A 25219-nucleotide genomic window follows, 5' to 3' on the forward strand; every position below is an offset into this window, starting at 1 on the left:
CGAACCCCGAGCTGTCAGCCGGACAGAAAGCGGAATTGCAACACCTGATCGGTCAGTTCTCGGATGTGTACTCCACAGTCCCCGGGCAGACCAGTGTCCTCCAACATGACATCAAAACACCACCAGGGGTCGTCGTTATACAGTGGCCCTACCAGATCCCAGAGGCTCGTCGGCGGGCTATTGAGGAAGAGATTCAACACATGCTGAAGTTGGGGGTAATTGAACCTTCCCGCAGTCCATGGTCCAGCCCAATCGTCCTGGTCCCAAAACCAGATGGCACCCTCCGCTTTTGTAATGACTTCCGCCGCCTCAATGAAGTCTCAGAATTCGATGGATACCCGATGCCACGGGTGGATGAGCTACTCGATCGCCTGGGGAGGGCCCGCTTTATATCCACCCTAGACCTCACCAAAGGATATTGGCAGGTGCCACTAACGGAGGACGCCAAGCCCAAGACCGTGTTCTCCACGCCCAGTGGTCACTGGCAATATCAAACCCTTCCCTTTGGCCTTCACGGGGCACCCACAACCTTTCAGAGACTGATGGACGTCCTGCTGCGGCCGCATCAGCAATACGCGGCTGCGTACCTCGACGACGTGGTCATTCATTCAGAGCGGTGGGAGGATCATTTGGACCATCTGCGGAGGGTGCTAAGAGAACTCCGGAGGGCCGGACTAACCGCCAACCCCCGAAAGTGTCACCTGGCCCTATTTGAAGCGAAGTATCTGGGGTTTCAGGTGGGCCGGGGCTTGATCAAACCACAAGAGAAAAAGTCGAAGCTGTGCAGGTGGCCCCCCGGCCCAACACCAAGACTCAGGTATTAGCTTTTTTGGGGTTGGCGGGGTGCTATCGTTGTTTTATCCCCAACTTCTCCTCCATAGCTGCCCCTCTGACAGACCTGAACAGGAAGGGGCAGCCCAAACGAGTGTTCTGGAGTGAAGAGGCAGACGAGGCGTTTAAAAGGATAAAACAGGCACTGACATCCGAACCGGTCCTACGCGCCCCGGATTTCAGCTGCCCCTTCCTATTACAAACAGATGCGTCGGAGACAGGATTGGGAGCCGTCCTGTCCCAGCTCCAGGATGGTGAGGAACATCCTGTTTTATTCATTAGCAGAAAGCTGACGGCAGCCGAGAAGAACTATGTGGCGGTGGAAAGGGAAGTGCTCGCCGTGAAATGGGCTATCCTGGAGCTGCGTTATTACCTGCTAGGGAGAAAGTTCACCCTGTTCACTGATCATGCGGCCCTACAGTGGATGTCCAGAGCCAAAGAAACCAACGCCAGGGTGACTCGATGGTTCCTCGCACTCCAGGATTTCCATTTCACCATCTGCCACCGCGCTGGCACCGCCAACGGCAATGCAGACGGACTTTCCCGGATCTGGTCAGCTTTCTCAGGTCTGTCAGGGGTCACTCCCCAGCCACCCCCAGTTTCCCCCTTGTTACTGTCGCATCTTTCCACCAGGACCAGGACAACGCCTAGGGGGGGGAGTGTGACGAGTGTCACTAGAACAGATCAGCGTTGCCCTGGAAACGGATACAGGGCACCTGCGGAAAGTCATCACCGGCTGATCGGCCACACCTGAGACTCGTTTGCCCGTGGCCAGATAAGCCGTGCGAGGCCCGACAACGGGGAGTCTAATGTTTCCAAAGCGGCTGAGAACTAATCTGTGTTTGCTCCCTGTTTTTCTCCAGACACCAGTGTGTGACCGATCAGTGCCAGAGCGACACTACACAGCAGAGCACCCAGCACCGGGAGACCCACACGGAGAGCACTCGGACACTCAGCCCGCACCTTACTCACTAAAATCCTCGACTGTGAATAAATCCACACTCCGGGGTATTTATTTTGAGCTCTCCTTGTCGTGTGTTCCTTCCATCCCATGACAATATATATATATATATATATATATATATATGTAAAATATTTCTACGATTTTATTTGATCTTTTATCCTATATATATTCTCTTTAAATTGTAAATTCTGTGAAGAAGAGGATTCAAGGAGAAGTAACTTCAGGTCAAATGTCATTTGTAGTTAATCTATGTTTATTTTGTTCTAATTTTGTAGCATTTAATTGGCCAGATAATCTCTGATTTGTCTTCCTTTTACCAATAATTTTACAGGATTGGGGCACTGAAGGGGCCAGTCAAATTTTCTGCTGGGTCCCTCTGTCCCACCCCTAGCTCTGCTTATGATAATTACAGATTTTACAGACAGATTGTGCTGACAGCTGACTTAATTACAGAAGGTTGTGATACAGAGGAGCTAAAGCCCCTGCCCCAAACAGTGTCCAGTTGGGGTCCAAAAAAGTACTTGAAAAACACATAAAGCTACATGAATTATTAGCATTTACAGTATGTACTCAAACTTGCAGAAACAATATAATGCCAAACCTGATGGTCCATGCTATCTGAGCATGATTAGAGAATATTCCAATAAAGTATCTTGTTTCCTTCAGTGGAAGCAAAAATGTCTTTTGCAAAGGACACTTGCTTACATTTGTTAAGTGACAGAGAAATCTAGTAAATAAATTCTTAAATATGGATGATTGATATTTATCTTTATTGATATTTATTTACCTAATAACATTTCTTTGCTTTGAATGCTTCAAAATTGTGAAACTTTCTGTGTTGTCTATTCAATGTGACCTCAGATTTTTGAATTTATAAAGGTTAACATGACAGTAATGCACTGTAAAAACATACTTGCATAGCTTTACAAAATAATAGAAGAGGCCTACAGAAAAAAAAGTCACTAAAAACATTATCTCAGAAAAGTAGGTGGGACAAAAAAAGTATCTCAAAACATATCACAGGTGATTGTCACAATTTTACTGTACCTGTGACAAGACTCTTTAAATCTGTAACCACACCGGCTAAAGGGGCTAAAGAGCACAAACAACATATAAAATATCTTCCACTAAAAAAGTACTGTACTGTACAATAATCTTTTTTAATCTTCGTCTTTAGGTTTTAATAAATGCTAGCATATTTAACATAGAGGAACTGATCACAAATGGAACATGTAAAAGCCGTTTTTAGATTACAGAGAATTTAGTCTTAGATTCAAGAACAGATCCAACAAAGAGATACAGAGCTGAATTTTCTAAATGTCCAAATAGTAAATCAAATTAGATTCAGAAATTATTGATGGTAATTTCAGTTGGTACTGTTTATTTCAGAACTCATTTCTAGATTTACAAATACTGACCTTTTTGCAGAAAAATCTGACAAAATTATCTTTCAAAATCCACAAAAAAGACACACAGTAGCAGAACATAAAAATCACACCTAGTAATTGAACCCGCACAGATACAGTACATGCTTTGAGAATGAGTAGATTACTTTGAATGAGGCAACTTCCACTTTAAGACTTACCTATTTTCAAGCCCAATGGAAAATCTAATTCATATTCAGTTCTGTATCCAACAAGTGTATATAGCACTGCTCACCATGTGTCTTTGATGTGAGATCATTGTTTCTAGTTCATTAAGCTGAGTTGCTCTCTTTTGTGAGTCATTCTGACCAAGTGTTAGAATCTGTCTCTCTCTCTGTTCCACACACTTCCCTCTCAGTCATTCCAAAAATCCCATGAAGCTGTGCAGCAGCCAAATATGGAGCCTGAGCTGTAAACAAACCCTGGTGGCTATACGGTCCCAAAACACCCCTCTGTCTCTGTCATAGGAATACAGACACCACACACACTTTAACTGAAACACACAAATGGAAATGTGTAGAAAGAGGTTTGAGATTTAAACCAAGAAGTACAAAGTGTCCTTTAGCTTCAGCAGTCTCACAGAGACTTTCAAAAGCTATGTTTTTTGGTGTCTGCTCTTTTCTTTGGCTGGACTATGATCACGGAGCCCGTATTTGAAAAGATCTGTCTTTGCTTTGTGTTTCAATTTCTCTGTCAGATCATATGTTCTGTTTAGGGTCTGATAACATTCCAATTTATTTTGCTTTTTAATTTAGAAACAAATGACATGTTACATGACATGGTCATTTATAACCTTTCAGATAGATAAAGTAAAACATATTTGGCTTGCCAAGCTTGGCTTAAACTCTAAGGACCCCCTGGACAAATTAGTAAAATGGACATAAAGGTTGAGATGGAGTTTATGACGGAAAAATGATCACTAGAGTGAGGTAAGCAGCCTTCTCTACTGGTATATGTATCTTGTGTTGTTATTGGCAGGATTAGATGATCATGCACCTCCATATATTTTGTTCATATATATATATATATTAGAAGTGGTGAGAAGAAACGGTTTGTTTTTCTTTAAGTCTGTTTTGTTTCATTTTGAATTCTGGAGGATGCTCCATGTCAGTTTAATACTAGTCAGTTTCCAGTAATTATAGTTTCCTTGAGTATGTTGACTTGAATTGTCCTGATGTTACATTTCAAAAGGATCTTGTGAATACACACAAATGTCCAGTGGTGTGTGCTGACAAATTGAACCACCCTTAACTGTCCATTCTCAGATGAGCTTTATTCTCTTTAATAATAATGTATTTGATGGGATGCTGTGTTGTAAGAGTATCTATCTATCTATCTATCTATCTATCTATCTATCTATCTATCTATCTATCTATCTATCTATCTATCTATCTATCTATCTATCTATCTATCTATCTATCTATCTGTCTCTCTGTCTGTCTGTCTGTCTGTCTGTCTGAACAGAAAAACAGCATTGAGAACTGTCCACAGAACAAAAAAGAACAAAATGCTGCATTAACCAAAGCAGATAATCAAGGGGGTGTTCACATACCTTTGGCCATAAAGTGTATCTAGAACCCTAAGCAATACTGCTGACACAGTGGCTGCATAATTATTGTCCATTTTCATCTTTGGCAGACCCAAGCAAGTTACCAAAGATCTGAAGATTGTCTACATAGTGCACTGCAGATATATATTTATTGAAGAGCTTCATTACTTGTAATTGTAATCTCCTTAGGGCTCTGTGCCATTTTTCAATGTCCTGTCAATGTCAATAACGCACCAGTCTTTCATATTGCCACTGTATCTATTGTGTATACAAGTGTGTGTTTTGGGGTGCCCACATCTCCTGGCCTTACCCACCAGCCCTTCCTCTCAGAAGAGGACACTGAAGAGAGGAGTGTCAGATTTCCACCCCTCCCTGGGGCTGACAGCAGGGCCACTGACGCCTTCTATTTCTCTAGATGCTATTTAAAACTCAGGCAGGAGGCATGGGAAGGGCTCTTTATGGCATACCACATACTGTAGGTTTAAAATAAAAATTGAGCAAAGGGAAAAGTGTCCTGATGACCTGAAACATAATTTTCTCAACTTGAAAAGATAGAAAAAAAGAGAAATCCCATCAATAGAGTCAAATCACTTTATTAAATCTGTAATATGCTGAATACCCTAAATAACAATCATAATCCATGAAGCAGTCAGTGTTTCAAGTGGCATCGCTGGAGTCTTCAGCAGATTATTATTAGCAGTGAGAGGAGAATCCACATATCCCATTTAGCCCTCCTTGTTCACTTAGCTGTTCATGCAATTCAGCAGGCTAGCAGAACAACTGTCACTGACCTCCTCCAGCTCCTAGCTGCCTTCACCAAGAACACAAACATTTTATGACCACACTAGCACATCAAAGGAAACGGTGCACAGGGCCAAATGACCATTACATTTTGACCTTGTTCCTGCTCCAAAGTCAGTTGTAGCAATAAAATCTCTGAATCGTCAAGATTCAGCTGACACAGATGTCTGACCACCAGCAAGAAAACACCAAGAATAGTGCCTCTCACCATCTTTAATGTCTTCAAATCTTCTGTTGAAGTTTTCATAAGAGTCCCAGCGGATCAGTGGATCCTGGGTGTTGTAGTCCACAGAGACACTAGGTCCATTCTGTAGATGATCCAACCCTGAGGGACAAACAAGAACTTCAGAGTTGAGGCCTTGAAACGTGCTCATCTCTTCTATCAAGATCATATCTCTTCTAGATGATTAAAAGATATGTAGAATTTACAGTTTTGATAATATAAGCTTACCTTTGATTTTCTCTGGATCAAAAGAAAAGATGAACTCAACCTTCCCATATTCAGGAAATCTCTCATCTGCTAAATAGCATATTTATGATTAGTCTGCATGCCATCTTATACATAATTAAAAATAAACATAAATTAGCAAAAGACAATTAACACACTAACCTTTAAATGTCTCATCAAGGTCATTTTTGGTGAAGACCAGTGCTAAATTGTGTAATGCACATGTGTGGAACTGCACTCTGAAGATCACATCCCTACTGGGGTTTTGATATCGCTTGTGATAACATTTCAGCCAGGATGGAGGATATGGAAAAAAGGGCAGATCAAAATGGATACAGGCTGGGAAGATATTATGCAAAAGACATTTTGTAGATTCTTGCTCATCTATAATCATTTCGGTGTCAATATTTTTACCATGGTACTGTGTCAGTATTGTTCTTCCTACCAGGATATCTCCTTTTAGTAGCAGGCCAGGCTCAATGGTGATACAGATGCCTGTGTGGCTGTCAGCTTGAACATTACTGTAAAACATGGAGGGGATGGTAAAGGAAAAATGATGGATGAGGTTATTAAAGGCATACTTCAAGCTGTCTCAATGCTGAATTATACAGACTATGCCTATATGGAAGACCAGCTTATTAAAATATTATCATCTACTCAACAAGAACATGAAAATTTAACCATTTAACTTAAGCAGCAGTGGAATGTCAGGATATTAATGCCAAAAAAGCACAGATGGAAAAAGAGATGGACAGAGAAGTGTTTGACGCATGTGAGATGAGAAATTTATTTGAGAATCCTTTTTGGCCAGGGTAGAAACTGTAAAGGATATAATGTAATGACCCTGTAATAAAAATAAAAAAAGAACTGCAGTCTTGGCATTATCACTATATCTGCCAATCTCCACACATACACACAAACACACAGACAGACAGACAGACAGACACACACACACACACACACACACACACACACACACACACACACACACACACACACACACACACAGGTGCAGATTGAGATGGGTTAATCCCTTAACAAGAGGGCAACAGATGTTATACCAGACTCTCACACACAGATACTAATACAGCAAACAACATGCAGACTTTCAGCTTTATATCATAAGAATATGTAAATTCAATATACATAACATTTATACATTTTGGGGGTGACGGGCGATCGCACAGTTATCTGACACTTGCGAAAGCCTGCAATAGCTTTCCTATGCACGCTGTCTTTATACCTAATCCATCTTCAGCAGTGCCACTGTCAGTATGCCATGGTAGGCGGACATAAGAGCATGGTTTCTCCACCGGAACCATCTTGCAGCACTTCTTCATCTTCGAAAAATCCTTGTTAAAACATTGTATAGATGACATTGTCTCATCTGATGTTCATAAAGGTTTTCATATTGCGTTTGCAGCTGATAACAGAAAATCTGTAAAATAATAACAATTGCACTACAAAAAATTTCCATGATTAGCCTGTTTTCGATCTTCCGGATTTTCCCTGCTTGAGAATTTCTGCCCAATGAATGGATGACCTAATTGCACATGTGTGGTTTTGTTTACAATTTCTTGTTCACTTGCAAAAAGGGCAGTGTGAAAGCAAACCAGTCAATCAGAACACAGCAGGTTTACACTTGGCAACATCAACTAACTTCTGGATAATTGATCGGATCTGTCTTTCCCGCGCAATATTTAAATAAGTCTGCAGAGAATGGCCCGGTGCAAAGTCAACCTGAAGTGGTGGGTTTTCTTTTGAAAAGCATTTTCAGTCGTGGGACATTTTACAAATCAAAGATAAGTGTAGGAATCTCACTAGTCTCCACACGGGTGTTCTCCGTCTTTTTTTCTGAAAGTTCGCAAGAGAGGGGGCGGTGTTTTGCGTGATGTTGACCTGCGAATGCAGACACAATGGCTGGATTGCATTTACATTACACTGAGATCCGATCACAATGCGTCCTCGACTACCTCTGGACCAGGACACGCTGATCGGATAACATTAACATAATAAGTGCATTTACACTTGTCTTTTCAATGTGTATGTGGACAACATCCGGATACAGGTTGCATGTTAATGCCAAGTGTAAATGCAGCCTTAAATACACAGAGCCAACAAGGTTAATGACGAACACCTAAACAGAATGACACAATAAACTCAGAAACCATGACAACTAAGGATTGGTATGAACTACTGTAGAACATGATTGGGCAATTCCGGTCCTGGAGGGCCACTGTCCTACAGAGTTTAGCTTCAACCTTAATCAAACACAACTCCCTGTGGCTTTCTAGTGATCTTGAAGACACAGATTAGCTTGTTCAGGTGTGTTTGATTAGGGCTAAACTCTGTAGTCCCCTCCAGGACTGAAGTTGCCCATCTCTGAACTAGAATAAAGGAAAAAGGAATCTGTCCATGTCCATGAAAATGAAGCTAGATGAAACCTGTCCGTTACAGCTGTCAATATGTTAGAAACTTTATGGACAATGTCTACAATTAAGATAATCAGATCACTACTACACTTTAGGTATTAAAATGATTCAGGAAGCAAGTTACTTACTAAATTCCAGATGTGTACACGGGCTGCATTGCTTGATAGATTTTGAGGAAGGGTCGGCAACCTGACATGGTTAGATATAGTACAGCACATCACTGATTTTACAGTTGCTTGCACTGAGCATATTATAATAAACATAGACATAAAATTGCACTGATGAATTGAATGTTGTAGCAGTGTGTGCACCCACCTCCTTTAGACTCAAAATTAGGTATGCCATGCATGATGACATGGTGAAGGAACAGGGGCTTGTTGTTGATTTTTATGTGGCCAGAAAGGAGACCAGCGAAGTAATGCACATATCTAAACATACACACAGCATTATGGAAGGGAAAGATGAAAAAAAGCAATATAAAAATGCAATAACAATTTTAAATATTTTTAGCCATTAAGAGAAAATATTTGTATATGATATATATCTTCCTCTTACTTAAACTTCGAATTGACGTAAAAATGATCAATATGTCACATACTGTATTTAGGAGAATGTAAGTATTATTAATCATTATTCATACTACTTCATAGACTTAACATCATGACTAGTTTTAACTCTAATTATCAGGAACATCTTTTTATGTTCCACTGCAAATCCACTTTTAGCACATGTACTTTGGTAGCACCTGCTGGTTCAATCCCCGAAATGCAAACACATCACATTCAGTCTTTGCAATAAGAAAATATGTGATTTACAGATATCTAAAGCAAAATGCTGTATTTCTCAAAAAAAAAAAAAAAAAAAAAAAAAACAGCAAATCATAATTTTCAGTGTGGTTCTGTGGGCAATATTGATTCCAGGATCAGTATGTAAAAGTCTGCATGGCAATTTTTGGTGTAGAGTCAAAATAGGCATGTGTGGTGCATTGCTGACCTCCTCTGGGAAGGCTGGCCCATGGGCATGGCTTTATCTTCATAAAAATGCTTCATGGCAAACCTGTCCAATGCCTGGTCAGCACTGAAAATATGAATGCAAAATATAAACAATTTAAACAGATATATGATGCTCTCTAATGTATGTTTAATACACCACGTTTCATACAGACATCCTACCTGGCTGATAAGTTACTGTAGTGCATATATGCACCCACCACAACACCAGTTCTCCCCCAATTTCCCTGCAAGAAATGTTGCCAAATTAGCAAATTATCAAGGAGAACATGTAAAGTGAAAACAAAGTAGGCACTGTCATTTTGGGATTTCAGTCGGTTTGTACTATGTCCTATTTCTTAATGCTGGCTAAGCTTGAAATGCCTGTACAAAGACAATTATTTTTGCCTCAAAAATGTGTTCTTTTGTGTTCTGCAGAGGACAGAGAGGCATACAGGTTGAGGGTGAGTAAATGATGATGCATTTTTTATTTTGGTGAACTATTCCCTTGATTTGGATTGCTTTGAATGGACACCAACCTGGTTTCCACATACATCTCAATAGCTGTTGCTTATCAGGCCCAAATTACTACATTTGAAATTATGTTGTCTTGGCTTATTGGACCACAGGTAACTTTGAGCAAATCACATGAGCCATACATGCAGGACAAGATGCAAATTAATTATGTCATCTCTGGTCATAATTTTCCAACTTCCATACCTAACTAGAAAGTAGGTGTCTACAAAACTCTAATTACTGAGATGATAAAACAGACAAGTATCTTTCTTTATGTCCAGTCATATATGAATATCAACCTTTTCATTGTAAATTAAGTTCCAATTGTACAACATGTAAAAAATGATACAATCAACAAATCATGGTAACTGTTATGTGAGATTCAACTTGTTTTTAAAATCAGTTAAATATAATCTAAATTGAAAAGCCAATGTGATTCAACTTAAGGCAGCAAATGATTTTTATTACAGTGACAGCATATCAGTCCAGTCATGCAAGACGAAGGAGGTGGAGATTGGGTGCCCAAGGCCAGATGTGATATGATGTTTACCTTGTTGTGAAGTACTACCACATTGTGAGGGTCTGCATTAAGCCAGGTGTCTATGGCTTTACAGATACTGCAAATTTTTTCTAGAGCAGGAGCATGATGATCGGGCCAACCAAAGTCCAGCACCTGTCATAAATGCACACAACCATAAATAAACTTTAAGACCACAAGCTGACAGAAACAAACAAACAAACAAACAAACTCACCTTTGGGTTCTGCTTGGTAATGTCATGCCTCCATTCACTGAGATTAAGCAGCTGAAATTGGAAACAAAACGTTTAAACATAAATTGCTTATCCTGATTCCAAACCTGTATACATTCTCTTCTTCAACAAAGGGGTCATAGCATTAACATAACATAAGAAGTAAATATGCAAGAACACCCCAATCAATCAAGGACTTGCAATTACTGAATGGATGGAGCAAGGAAATAATGCCTAAAATGGATGTGCAGAGTTTAATGCTGTTAAAACTAAAGGTATATAGAATACTAAAAACTAAAATATCCACAACATTAGCAACAACTGTGATTAGAGTGCATAGTTTACCTATTAATCAGATGCACATGAAAGTAAAGCAATAGTAGTGTGTGTCCCAAAAAATCATCATTTATCCAATTCAGTTGAAATATTGTGTGACCATAACAGTGCATTATAGGTATTCCCTAGCCATTGCATTAAAATTGCTTACTTTGGTGTGCATTATATTATTGAAAAAGTGCACAAGATAATCCCCACTCTGGTTTTGGATACCACTAAACAAGATCTGACACTTAAAATGGTGCATTACAAGGGGATGAAGATGATTTTGGACAACGCTCAGGTTTCTTTTCGTTGACTCTTTGAATGATATTTCCCTTTGTATTTAAGTCTTAATGTTGTCTTTTGCCTGGCTCTATTTATTGTAACTTGCTTCTAGTGGTTCTCTTGCTTAGGTTCTTTTCAAGTCTAAGCATAAGACTAAGTACTGTAACTAAGTCTAAGTTACCCAAGCACAATAATTTAAACATAGAGATTCCTTAACACCCTCACAGAAAGAGATTGTCATTTCACATTACATAATGACTAGTTAACCATAAATAACCCACTAGAACGTTTTTAAAAGATTCTTTTGGGGCTGTCAGTTGCTGTGAAATTTGGAGGACACTTACTAGATAGTGCTGCTGGTGTTTAGAACGGAGCATGCTGGTCACCTCCCTCAGGTGTACACTGTATCTATGCTCCTCTGTTGCACCAGTGAAGGACAGAGCAATGATGCGTTCTGTGATGTAGACCAGGTCCACCTCATTACTTTCCTCCAATTTTTGCATCAGACTTAGGGTCCTTAGATGGAAGACAAATAACAAATGCTAGACACTTAATAAAAGATGCAGATAACTAATTTTGACTTATTATCGTCTTTTTTTCTGGTTGTAACTAAAATTATTCAGATAGGGGAATTGCTACAGTATCAGACATAGCTTATTACTGCATAATCACACACACCAAACACATGTGGAATCATCTCAAGTTTAGTCACAAAGAAACACAACTTTTACTGATTAATCTTATGAAATATTTGCTATAATGTGATCCAATTAAGCCAAAAGATTATACAAGCACAAATAAACTCTACTAGCCAGCATTCAATAACATCCAAGGCATTGATAAAATTATTTATAGAATTTATGTCTCTAAAGATCTCCAGGTTGTGATGTCAGTGTATAATAGCATGCATACCTGGATGGTCTTCGTTTCAAGTCCATATTGGGAGATTTTGTAGAACCCTAGTTATAGAGGATGACAGAAACACACACACAATCCAATTTAAGATCTGTATATGTATAAATATAAATATTTATGCAGATATGACCAATTCTTTTTTAGGTGTGGTCTGTAATGATTCTTTGCCAAAATGTTTACATTTGGAGAACACATGCAAAACTTCATAATTTTTCCTTGCTATAAATCTAAAAACCAAAACTAAAGGGGCTCAATAACATAAATTAAAGAAAACCTCAAAACTTTTGAAAAATTTTACCACCAATACAACTGTATAATACAACTGAATAATAACCACTGTGTGTTATAGTCAAAGTTATGCTTTTGCTAAAAACTTTGGAACTGTGTGCTGAAATCAAAATAATTTTCCCACTAAAAAAAAGAAAAAGAAAAAAAAAAATTTTTTTTAGACTTTGGCCAGTTTGTCTGATTCTTACCTGATTGATCTTACCTGATTGTAGTTAGTTGTAGTAGTTGTTGTAGTAGTTGTAGTTGCTGTAGATTCACAGGCTGTGGCTACCTGCAGATATAAAGAGGAGATAGATAATTTGTACTTATAGAAAAAAATAGACTGAATGCAGCAGTTATATTTTTAACAGCTTTTCTTGCTCTAACTTGTCTGATAGAATTGGGAAAAACAAATTTGTACTTAAAAATTTAAGTTACACAGATATACAAGGGCTAATTCAACATTTAACATCAAATGTGTCCAATTTCGGTCCTGTAGGGCCACGGACATACCACAGTACTACAAAATGTGTTTGAACCCTTTAGATTTACCTGAGCTTCTTGTCCCCATCATGAGAATGTTCTTGTGAACAGCGAACTCAACAAACAAAATTTTATGAGTGTTCTAAAAGGACAAGGAGGTTCTGAAAAAAAGCTCCAGTCTCATCTCATTGACTGAAATCTAGAGGCCTGCACCACAAAGAACGTTTAACCAAAACTTTTGAAAACCAAAATACTGTTTGCAGAATTGGGTGGTTTTCACAATTATTTTTGTGTATTGTGTTTCTTTGTCACTCACCCACTCTAGATATAAACTACCTATAAAAAAGGTATTGATGTATGACTTTGAACAAGGTATGGTAGTAGAGGCTTGAAGTAGAAGGGAGTCTTGTGAATTAATCCTATAAAGAATACATTTACAGAAGGTATAGGAGTGACGGAAGTATTCACATATAAATGTCTTGATATTTAATGAATAAGACATTGCATACATGCAATACATGATTTCTCACCATATTCTTCAAATAACAAAGAATTGTAATAAAATTTTAATAAACTGTCAGGTTCTCATGTGTTGTACTACAGTATAGTACTGACATCTATGAACAGCACCAGGGTCAGATTACAGGCTGAAGTGGTGGTTCTTCTCCAGTTTTGTTTATCTCACAACTCTTGATTTGTTGCTCAAATAAAAGAGATTATTGCTTTTTTTCCAACTTTGAATGATATTTTTATCATTTTGGCACATTTTATATGACTACTTCATGGAATACAGGTAAATCGGAAGGGTTACATTATTTTTTAAATGTATTTATTAATGTGACATATAGGGGTCACCAGTGTTGACATTTTATATTTATACCAGTTATATATTTTTCTAATCAGCATGCTCTTTGTGGTGATTACTGGTAATTAATTCTACACAGAACTTGCTTGAGGATTCATATTTGTCCAGTAAGTCCAACTAATGAAATGTACCTTCACAACCCACATTTGGATGGTTTTTCCTCACACTACAGGCAGTCTTGAAGCTAAGACAAACCAACACCGAAACTTTTTTTTTTTTTTTTTTCATTGACACAATTTTTGTGGTGTGGGGGAAACAGGAAACATTTTCTTAAACTTTAATTACTTAACCCAATGAGCAATCAGCAAAGCCTGCATGTATACAAATCTACTTAAAATACATATTAAACACTACAAAGACAACAACATTATTTTTTTTCTTCTATGAATAAGAATAACAATGCTAGTTCATCCAAAAATGAAAATTCTGTCATCATTTACTTGCCCTCAAGTTTTTCCAAAGAAGATATTTAAAAGAATGTTGGTAACCAAAACAGTTGACATAAAATTTCACAGTATGGAGGGGAAAAACCACTATGGAAGTCAATCGCTACTGTCAATTGTTTGGTTTCCAAAATTCTTCAAAATATTGTATTTTCTTTTTGTTTAACCTTGCTTGTTGAACTATGACACAGACAAATGTTTGTAATAATGGGTTTTATTTTTTCAGCAATAATAAAAACAAAATGTGCATCAAGATTTTGAAGATATTAATCTTGCGCACTAATAATGTATTTCAAAGTACAAAATTCTAAAAGACTACAATTGTTTAAAATAAGATAATCATAGTCAATAAGGTTGGGGACTGATCCACTTGAGCTGTGTGAGCTCACAACAATATAAATATTTAATGGCAAACACATTAGAGATTAGCACACAGGCTGTCAGTTAATTAAGAAATAAGCTATTAACTCACAAAAGTAAAAAATGGCAAAAGTTTTCTGTGTGGTTTATGTTTAGGGGTTGGTTAGGGTTAAAGGATATATATATATATAAAATATATATTATCTCAGTATAAAAACCATTACATCTATACTGTGTTATGTGCAGAACGAGATGTTAGACATTTGGATCCATCTGCAGGCTTTAAATAGACAAAAATGTGGTCATAAACAGCCATGGATCTAAACAGGGGCAAACAGGTATAATCCAACAGCAGGCAAAAAGAGTAATCCAATAAGAAATCCAAGGTCAAAATGCATAGACAGAGTAACATGTTAACAGGCTAAGCAATAATTAGTGATGTGTGTGTGGATGTGTGCAACCTTTATAGTGTCCCTGATAAGAAACAGTTGTGGTGCAATAATGAGTTCCTAGGCAGGGGTTTATGGGAAATGGAGTCCAGAGAGAACCAAGACAAAACCCCTTATCGTGACATATTGAGAGTCCCTGCAAACCACATATGCAAGTTAGTACGTGCGTGTGCATGCTTATATGATCTTATATTATATATAATATGATTATTATTTTTATTATTATTGCCTATGAGCTATTATTACGTTGCAGTTTTAAAGCTAACCAATCATGCCTTGCTGATCGTACTTTCGAATATCGATTGACCTACATCTGCCCTTCACACTGACACAATAAATGTGTAGTAACCACTGACACACTCAATCTATTGTCATTTACTGAGTTGTGGATTCGGTCAGAACAGCTGCAATCTGATCAGTTAAACTGACAGAATGAATTAATGTGATTTGAAACGTCCGCTTCTGTCAAGTTTGTTTTGCGATAGTTTTCATTTATTTATCTCCACGCTGGTGAAATTATGTTGTGTGCCATTTGCTTCAGAGAGGTGTGTTAAGGGCGGGCTTTTAGAGTAACCCTGGTCTGACAGTGGAAGTGCAGCATTGGCCCTGCCTGGCTCGTTGTTAGCCCTGGCTCACACTAGCCATGCAGCATTGACCCCGCCTGGCTCGTTGTTAGCCCTGGCTTGCACTGGCCAGACAGTGGAAAAGTGACAACCCCTGCTTGCATTCATTCACGTGATTTGTCGAGATGAGAGGTGACCCATCCTGGTACTGTGATGTATATACTGTTATTTCAACAGATACTGACGCTGTCAAAAGTCAAATGATGTCAAAAGTGCCGGTACGAACAAAAGAGTGCCAGTACACTAAAGACTAAAATACAGAAGTGCTGGTACTGCATACCAGTGCGTACCGGCCCACTTCACGCACTGGTCCTGTCTTGCCTGCATCTAAGATGGGTGAAATGTGAGCTACACTGACACAGTCTTCACTCATTGCTTGTCACTCCCGAAAGGTGCTCTTAAATTGCATGAAATTAAACTTCTATCAACTTTCTGAAGTTACTGCACACATCAAGTCACATGTCAATGGATGTTGCCAGTTCATTCAAAATACATTAGATGTTCCTAGAGGTCCCTTTTCTAGAAGTCCCTGCACATGTGGAACGGCACATAATAGCCGTCTTTATCCAATAAAATCGCTGTTGCACATATTTCTTTAGACTTTTGAACACAAGAGTATGAACACCTGTCTGAGGAGCTGCATTACAGGAAGCACCTGTAAACAATCTGCATAATCACAGGAGGGAGTTATAATCCATGATGAATGACCAGAAAGATGAGTAATAAATTCTCTCTTGGCAGGTAGTGACTAGGAAATGCATCTGGAATCTGCTCTGCCTCAGAGACAGTAGGCAAACTCATGTGCTCATTCCCAAGGTCACATAGGTAAGATATAGAAACTCATTATTCATGAATGAACTAGTGGAGGCAGTGGAAATGGCAGAGGCAACACAGGCTTGGGATCATGGGGACTGAGATAAATATTATCCCAGAGAAGGCCATTGGAAAAACATCTCCTGGAGGGCACTTCTCATGCAGATAGTATGCAAAGCAAAGACTTGATTCCCACAGTCTTGAATGCCCAGGAGTACATGGCAAGCAGATTGCATTCTTGACCAAAATATAGATCTGAGTGAGAGAATAATCTGAATTGGCATTGGGTCGTAAGAAGTCTACAACTCCTAGGCAGAGGCTGGCCGGTTTTCAACCACCTGCTTAAACCAACCTGGATCCTTGCCCTGCCGGCTCCAGCCAGGTTCCTTGCCTTGCCAGCTCCTACCAAGCTCCTTGCCCTGCCGGCCCCACCTAAGCTCTCTGTTTTGCTGGTCCCACATAAGCTTCCTGCTTTGTTGGCCCAGGAGACTACCTCAGAGCCCGTTCCAGTCTGGGAATCTCCAGAGTCCACTCCAGAGTCCGCTCCAGTCCAGGAGCCTTCAAAGTCCACTCCAGAGTCCGCTCCAGTCCGTAAGCCTTTAGAGTCTACTCCAGAGTCTGCTTCAGTCCTTGAGCCCTCAGAGTCCACTCCAAAGCCTGCACTAGTCTTTGAGCCCTCCGAGTCCACGCTAGAATCCACTCCGGTCCAGGAGCCCTTAGAATCCACTCCAGAGCCCGCTCCAGTCTGGGAGCCCTTCAGAGTCCACTCATGAACTTGTTCCAGTCCAGGAACCTTCAGAGTCCATTCCAAAACCCGCTCCAGTCCGTGAGCCCTCCGAGTCCACTCCAGAGTCTGCTCCAGTCCTTGAGTCCCCAGAGTTCACTCCAGAGCCTGCTCCAGTCTGGGAGAATTCAGAGTCCACTCCAGAGCCTGCTCCGGTCCAGGAGCTCTCAGAGTCCACTCCAGAGCCAGCTCCAGTCCAGGAGGCCTCAGAATCCACTCTAGAGTCTGCTCCAGTCCGGGAGCCTTCAGAGTCTACTTCAGAGCCTGCTCCAGTTCGGGAGCCCTCAGACTCCACTACAGAGCCCGCTGCCGGCTAAGAGGTCGTCCTGGCCTCCTGCCCTGCCGGCTCCCTGTCACCCTTGTCTACCTCTGTCTCGAGGTCCTTTTTCCCTACACGTGCCTGGCCTGCCATCCCCCTGATCCGCCTCCACCTCTGTCCAGAACTTTTGTGTTTTCTTAGAGAAGGGGTACTGTCACAGTCATCTGCTGGAGTGCCCTTAAGAGCCATCAGAGGGCACTCTTTTGGACTTTGTGTTTATGTTTTAACTGGGCTGCATTTCCCATGGATCCCCTCACTCCGCTCCTGTCATCTCCTGCATCCTCATTGTTTCATTGGTTTCAGCTGTGTCTTGTTAGTTTGATGACCCTGCTGGTGTATATATGTTGGTGGTTTTGTGTCATTCAGTGCTTCAGTCTTGTTTTGCTGTCATGTGTTCGTGCCTCAGATTATCTTGTGTTTTTGCCGTGTTTTTCCCTGTTTTGGATTATTGTCTGGATTATGTTTGGATCATTAAAAGCTGCACTCTTTTTGTTTCTCGAGTCATCCTGTGGATTGTGGCTCCTCCTGGTTTGAAAATACTGCCTAGGATGTACTGAAATCCATGAATTTTATTTATTAATTTCTTTGCCTTTTTGGTACAACACTGAATGAGTGACAGGAAGCGAAGGAAAATGGGAGTTTAAACTGTTAATTGAAGGTAGCTTTCCCTTTCGCTGATTCACAAATATGTTTAGATTTAATAAGGTTTGATATCATTGATGGATTTTGTGTGTGTCGTAACTCGATCCAGTTCAAATATGCTGAATGAAGAATAATATTTGACAGCTGCAGCAGTAGGAAAGATTTTCATCTTAAATTTCAATGTTCCTCTCATAATACATTACACAAGCTTTGGCTCTAGTGAATAGATAGCATGGACTTTATGTGGATAACTTATATGGACTCTTATTGGTAAAGCTGTAAATCTGTAAAAAAAAAAAAAAAAAAAAAAAAACCCTTTAACATTCCACTGTAATCTGATGAACCTGAAATATATTGGCATATAGGTTGAGAATGACATGACAGATGTACTCTTTAAAAATTCAATAGCATCTGGATCTCTAGGGTGTCCTACAAAAGCACTTTGTTTTCAGAGTCTGTTTCCTTTCTAAAAGTTTACAAAAGCCTTATTCTTCCAAACTGTTTTTACTAGATACAAGTCTGCTCCACTTTGAACAATTCATTGAAAAAAGAGCAATGAATGCAAATTAACACAGCAAATAGCACATTATATTAGCAATTTATTAAAAACAAAGACTTAACAATAAAACACACTAGATATTGAAATATTTTATTATTGCCTTAAAACAAAATGTGTGTTGAGTATCAAGACAAGAACACATTCAGGATACAAACATTTCACATCTACCCAAACCTATAATATTAATCTCTCAAATGTTCATTTTCAAGGATTTCTAAAACATGTCCATATTCCTGGTAGCACTGGTCCTTTTTCCATGTAAAACAATCTGTCTGATAAAGAATATATGTGCACCCCACTTTCTCTCTCTTCCTCTGTACACAACAACTGCTGACCAATATTTATGACCTTGTCATACTCAGTGGTGCATGTGACGATAAACTGTAGTGGGGCCCCATACAGTTTGACTTCACACAGATCTCTACATCTTTTTTATCTAGCAGTTGAAGAGAAATATTAAGTTGATCTATATGTTTACAGACCTCAACATTTAAACTAAACCTATCAGTGTTATGGTTACATGTTCTGTATTTTCTTCTATTCTCTATGCAATGTTTACAAGTTTGAAAATGTTTAATACATAGCTACTTCAACAATTTTACTGTTTTTAAGAAGAAGGGTAGTACAATCAAAACAGGGTACAGATGACTTCATACATTTGCACATCCACTTTCATCCTCTAGCTGCATAGATAACTACTGCATAGTCCACATTCCTTCAAAGAAATTTAAGGAACTTTTTGGGTGGTTATGTGTTTTTCATTTTTGTACTCCTCTTTTATTGTGAATATACAGTATTATTACTCATGTCTGATTATGAAAACAAACTGTGCCTGTTATTATTGATTTGTCTTCTTCATTTACATTAATTTTATGTATTCGGCAGATACTTATATCCAAAGAAAACTGCATTCAAACTGCATGTTTTTTAAAAGTTCAAATAAAGTAATTAAAAATTAAAAATAATAAAGTAATTTTATTAATTTAGGTATTTACAATGGAACTTAATGTGGCCAAATCTGCAAATATTAAAATATTCACTTTTTGAAAACTATAGCCACAATTTTATACTTGGTCACGACCACTGTACACAAGAACACAAAGATGAAGATTCAGATGGTGCAGGTGGTGCTGTGATCCAGGGAAGGACCTTGAACTAGAATGGCTGAATGGTGATCTAGGCCATTGAGAGTGGAGGTGGCTGAGCCAAAGGAGAAGGAGCCCTCAGTGCAGACAAAGAGCCAAAGGAGCAGAGTGACACTGAAAGTCCCGGAGGCCATGACAGAGCCGCAGTGAAGACAACCCAAGATAGAATCGAGATACCGGAGGGCTGAAGTGGAGCTGGAGCAACCAAGGGCAGAGGTGGAGCCTGAGGGAGGGCAGAGCCAAATGGAGCCATAGGGGTGGAGGGATGGAGGGCTGGAGAGCAGCGGACAGCCCACAAGTCTGTGGCATTTTTGAGGAGATGTCTGATCCAGGTGGAGCTGATGGTCCAAGGGAGCCCGGCGGAGCTGAAAGCCTGATGGTTGCAGCTGGAGTTGAGGGAGGAAGGAGCGGAGGTGGAGGAGTCAGTCCTAGGTGGAATGATGGGATCTGATGCCGGAGACAGAGCCAAGGGATCCCCATGCCCAAGAGGAGCTGGCTCACAACAGGTTGCCGTGCCACTGAGAGGAGGCTGAGGAAAAACTGAGGGGCTAATGTGAGACAGTAAGGACTGGGTTGCTGAAGGCTGGAGAAAAGGCTGAGGAGGAACAGAGGGACTGACACAAAATGACATGACTTGGGTAGACACACAGTTTGAGATTTTGAGAGGAGGCGGGAAAGGGTGGCTGGGTGGGACCAGCAAAACAGAAGAAGAGCAGACTTATTTGGGTGCCAGTAATGTGGGCAGAGAATCATCCTCTTTGAAATCAAAATGACAGAACATAGAGTACTCAGAAACTCACTCTCAGTTGCAGGAGTGTGGGCGGGGTTCACTTCCATTCCCTCGTAAACCAGAAGAACTCCCACAGCGATGGATGATACAGCTGGCTCGCACACCTGCTCACACATGTGTAACTCTGGCTCTGAGGTGATGTTCTGCTCCATCGCTCTCACTTGCGCTGACTCATACATCACAGTGAAGTCAGGTTCTCTGTCTGAGGTAAGCTCACGCTGCCGCTCCTTGCAGTCCAATGGTTCGTGGCTGGGCACTGGTTTGGGAGTGGGGCTGGTGTCATCGTCGTTGGGCCCGGCAGTAAGTGGTGATCCACATGAGATCAGCGCCCACCCCACAAATTCAGCAAAGCTCCCTCAAGGGCCCTCCCCAGACAACTGGGCCTTGTGGTGTTGTAAAGTCCAGCAATCAAAAATGAGCAGAGGCAGATTCAGATTCCAAAAGTCTTTATTAGATCACAGAGGTAACTAAAACAATGTTGCTTACACATAACACTGATAAGACCAGACCAACTGAATTAAAACAGAGTGCTCATCCTTAAACTGTGGGTTAAAGTTCCTATTTACATGTCTGCAGTGTCAGCAACAATGATTGGATAAATACAGTGTGCAAGTGATTTAAATAATTGGCTTATCTTGAGTAAAAATGTCCGCACGTATATCCTCCATTGCTGTTTTACCACATACAACTTCTGTGACTGTACAAATCTTGTGATATGAGACATATTCTGATGGGATGTTTGTTGCCAAGCTTCTAGGTTTAACATTCTAAAACTGTATTGTTTCACATTTGGCATCTCAATAAGTGGTTAACCCTGCGGAAGTGGTGCTAACCCTGCTCCGGAGCAGGGTTTCCTAACTCTGGGTAAAAAGCAGACCAAGAATACAAATGTCATTCTAAAAAAAATACACACAAATAAAAAAAATAAACAGGTCCTTCTCAAAAAAATATAAAATACTAAATGACAAAATCTTACATGATACACAGTTAGTTAGAAAATACTAAGACATCCTTCTTTGAGAAAAGAAAGAAAGAACGAAAGAAATAAAGAAAGACAAAGAAAGAAAGAAAGAAAGAAGGGGGGAAAAATCCATGATTTACCTTTACCTCACATTTCTTATGGCAGGACAACTTGCACGCTGCAGGTAAAGGAAAGAAGAAAATGCATTTAATGTAATCATAGATCTGTTAAATTCAAGATTCAATATACAGTCATTTATTTTTACTGTACCAATCCACTATAAAAGGTCTTTGTAAGGATTATCTGATCTTTGTGTTGTAGAAGCTAGGTGTAAGTACCCATGGCTAATTAATCTTTGCACAATATTTGTGCTGAGTAAAAATATCCTATTACTCCTATTTACACTTTATGTGAATAGCATGTAACTATTTGTACTTAATGCAAGAATAGCTTAAGATGCTATTTGTTGCTATGTATGTTTGGTGCAAACAGTAGTTACCACCATTTAGACTGTAACACTGTTTACAGTGTAAATAGCATGTCCCTTGCAAAAACATTTCTTTGCGGCTAATTTATTGGTAATTTGCGGCAAATTTGCAGCAGTGAATTTCTCTGAAGTGAGGTACTTTTACTTCATAACAAAATATATAAATGACAAAAAATATGAAAATAGCATGAAATTTATGTCATAATGTCAATAGATATGACTGAAGTTCTGTCAGTGTGACAGTTCTTCAGATCTACATGAATCATGTAAGTGATTTTTTTTCAAAAGCAAAGTATCTATCTATCTATCTATCTATCTATCTATCTATCTATCTATCTATCTATCTATCTATCTATCTATCTATCTATCTATCTATCTATCTATCTATCTATCTATCTATCTATCTATCCACCTACCTGTTTGTCTGTCTGTCTGTCTAGGCACCAAGCCTGTGATAATACATGAATTGTTAATCCTATTGATGTTTAATTCAAAGAATTCACAAAAACCTTAACTTTCATTTGAAGTAAAACATTATGATTTTTTTTAACCTAACACACACTGGCCACAATTAACCTTTTTTTTATTCAATATTTTTTGCAACCTTCTTTTCCCAAGATTACAACAGAGTCTTTTTCTATAATGCCTGATGAGTTTGCAGAACACCTGACAAAAGATCAGAGACCACTCCTACATACAAATTCTCTCCAGATACTTTAGTTTCCTAAGTCCATGTTGATATACCCTCCTCTTAAGTTTAGGTCAGGGAACTGAGATGGCCATGGCAGAACCTTAATTTTGATTGATTTTGATCAGTTTTGATGATGTTTGTTTTGGATCATTGTCCTGATATAGTCACCATGGTGTGCTAAAAATTTTAAATATAAATACTTCACAGATATTACTCAACTTTACAATTAACTGTGGCCATCGTGTATTAGAAAAAAAACATTTATTTCATAATGTTAATTCTTGAATCATATTTAATCTGTGTCCATATTTTCTTTCCTTTACTTTATATTTACTTTGATGTAGAAGTAGTGAGGCTTTTATTTTAATGTCTGTAAATATGCTGTCTGCTGATGATGTTAGATGTGATTAGATGATATCCATGCTCATATTCTGTATCAGCTGTATATATAGATTGTTTAGAAACTCATTTATTTACCAGTTGATCCTGAAAGAGAATGAAGCCTGCCCTGATACTGAAGTCATTGGCAGTCTTAAAAACATGGGTTGTAACAAATCTTGAGAGGTTCCAGCATGAAGGCCCAGGCTTCACCATTCACAAACTCATGGAGGGACTTTAAGAATCATGTGATCTGTACGACAAGACATCAACAGCATTTAAGTTAAAATTAATGAAGTCTGAGCAATGAAATGAATCACACATGCCTAATGTTCTGTGTCACCCCATGATACAGTTTAGTTTCACTCTCTTTTTCAGTTCATTTTCTGATAAATTTGAAAATGAAAGATGTGGATTTCAACAAAGAAGTGAACTTATACCTGTAGGGGAGGAGTCATGCTTAATATGTTAACACAATAGAAAACAAGTAAATGAATGGATTTATAACATTTAATGGTTAAGTGTAAAATTATAATATATATATATATATATATATATATATATATATTTAAATTATATATATTTAAATTATATATTAATTAAATTATATATAATTTAAATATACATAATATTTAAACTGATACAGTAAGTTGAATTTGTTAAATCAGCTGAGTTAATGTTTTTGTGTAAATTTATTTGTCACCTTTCTATATGTTGAAGATAAATATTTTTAGAAATACTGCACAAAATGTTGAGATTTGTACTGTATTAGAATATGTATTCATGTCAAGAAATAATTGAAGGTTTCGATATATAATCTAATGGCACAAAAAAAATACCTCGAATTTGCATCAAAAAAGTAGAAGCACCTGTACTGCACTCATGTTCACCACAGGGTTGCCACAACTGTCTGCTGCAAATTTGCTTTTTGCCACAAAGCTCATTCACATGTGAAAATATGTGATTGCCACAGAAGTTTGCCAGACAGTATATTTTTGCAAGGGATAGCTACACAATCCTGACTAAGAGAAATAAGGTGTGTGTGTGTGTGTGTGTGGGGGGGGGGGGGGGGGGGGGGGGGGGGGGTTGGGTGGTGCCAATACTGAAGTCTCTAGAACTGAAAAATAAAGTGAGGATTATCCCAAGTTTATGTGTTAAAAATTATGCGTGAAAACAGTGAAGTCAAACTGTTAAGCAAGGGAAAGAAGATGGCTAGTCAGCCAAATAAATATTAGTGTTGCAGCAAGATGGAAATTTTGTTCATTAAGAATTAAGATGCAAAGGATAAAAATGTTAAGTCCAGTAAAAAAAAAGAAAGAAATTAAAACAGGGCTATACGAGACAAATGAAAAGAAATGCAATGAGAGAGGCTGGTCTATAGAATAAGTGACGACAACAATGAACACAAATTTATTGTAAAAAAAAAAGAAAAATGGAGACAACCAACAAAAAGTTGAGGGACTTGCAGGACCAACATATGCATATCAAAATTGTCAACAGGAGAGGCTGCAAAAGGCAGTGCACAAGACAGAAACAAGGAAAGTGCAAATAGCACATCTCATACAAAGGAATCTCACTCAAAAATGAAGTGAGAAGAATATGTTACTAACAATACATAATTCAGAACAAACTGTAATAATAGAGCCAATGAATAAATCAAAATGGGCAGCACCCATAGTAACTGTACTAAAGCCCGACAACTGTGTTAGACTATGTGGAGACTACATGTTGACCTGGCCTATGTTACCATGAGCATCTCCAGACACTTGCCACAGTACTGACAAGACTGCATCGAGCAGGACTACGACTAAAGTGAAAAGCACTTTCATGGGAATGGAAGCAGTGTTCATAGGACACAGGTGAACGCTGCGGGTTTGCGTCCAGGGCAAAAGTAAGATCATATACAGAATGAGAGAGATGGTGCAGAGATGTTGGCCA

The 25219-nt window shown here is 39.0% G+C and overlaps 1 protein-coding gene across 9 annotated transcripts in view; it reads right to left on the reverse strand.

The window, feature by feature from the left end:
• LOC109112830 (tensin-1-like) overlaps positions 1-25219 on the reverse strand; it is a 114091-nt gene that overhangs the window by 16166 nt on the left and 72706 nt on the right. For 3 of the 9 annotated variants that reach the window (XM_042758039.1, XM_042758042.1, XM_042758043.1), the window contains 14 exons: positions 21866-21903; positions 12713-12781; positions 12220-12266; positions 11652-11823; positions 10708-10758; positions 10505-10627; positions 9622-9686; positions 9443-9526; positions 8765-8877; positions 8578-8638; positions 6463-6538; positions 6180-6309; positions 6021-6089; positions 5778-5894 (listed from right to left, as the gene is read on the reverse strand). In XM_042758039.1, coding sequence (XP_042613973.1) covers positions 5778-5894; positions 6021-6089; positions 6180-6309; positions 6463-6538; positions 8578-8638; positions 8765-8877; positions 9443-9526; positions 9622-9686; positions 10505-10627; positions 10708-10758; positions 11652-11823; positions 12220-12266; positions 12713-12781; positions 21866-21903 — 1215 coding nt within the window. Of the gene's footprint in view, positions 1-5777; positions 5895-6020; positions 6090-6179; positions 6310-6462; positions 6539-8577; positions 8639-8764; positions 8878-9442; positions 9527-9621; positions 9687-10504; positions 10628-10707; positions 10759-11651; positions 11824-12219; positions 12267-12698; positions 12782-21865; positions 21904-23380; positions 23535-25219 lie in introns of all 9 variants that reach the window. The other 6 variants (XM_042758045.1, XM_042758044.1, XM_042758048.1 and 3 more) reach the window with 6 other exon arrangements.

The sequence above is a fragment of the Cyprinus carpio genome, chromosome A6 (assembly GCF_018340385.1).
Source record: "Cyprinus carpio isolate SPL01 chromosome A6, ASM1834038v1, whole genome shotgun sequence".
Taxonomy (NCBI): domain Eukaryota; kingdom Metazoa; phylum Chordata; class Actinopteri; order Cypriniformes; family Cyprinidae; genus Cyprinus; species Cyprinus carpio.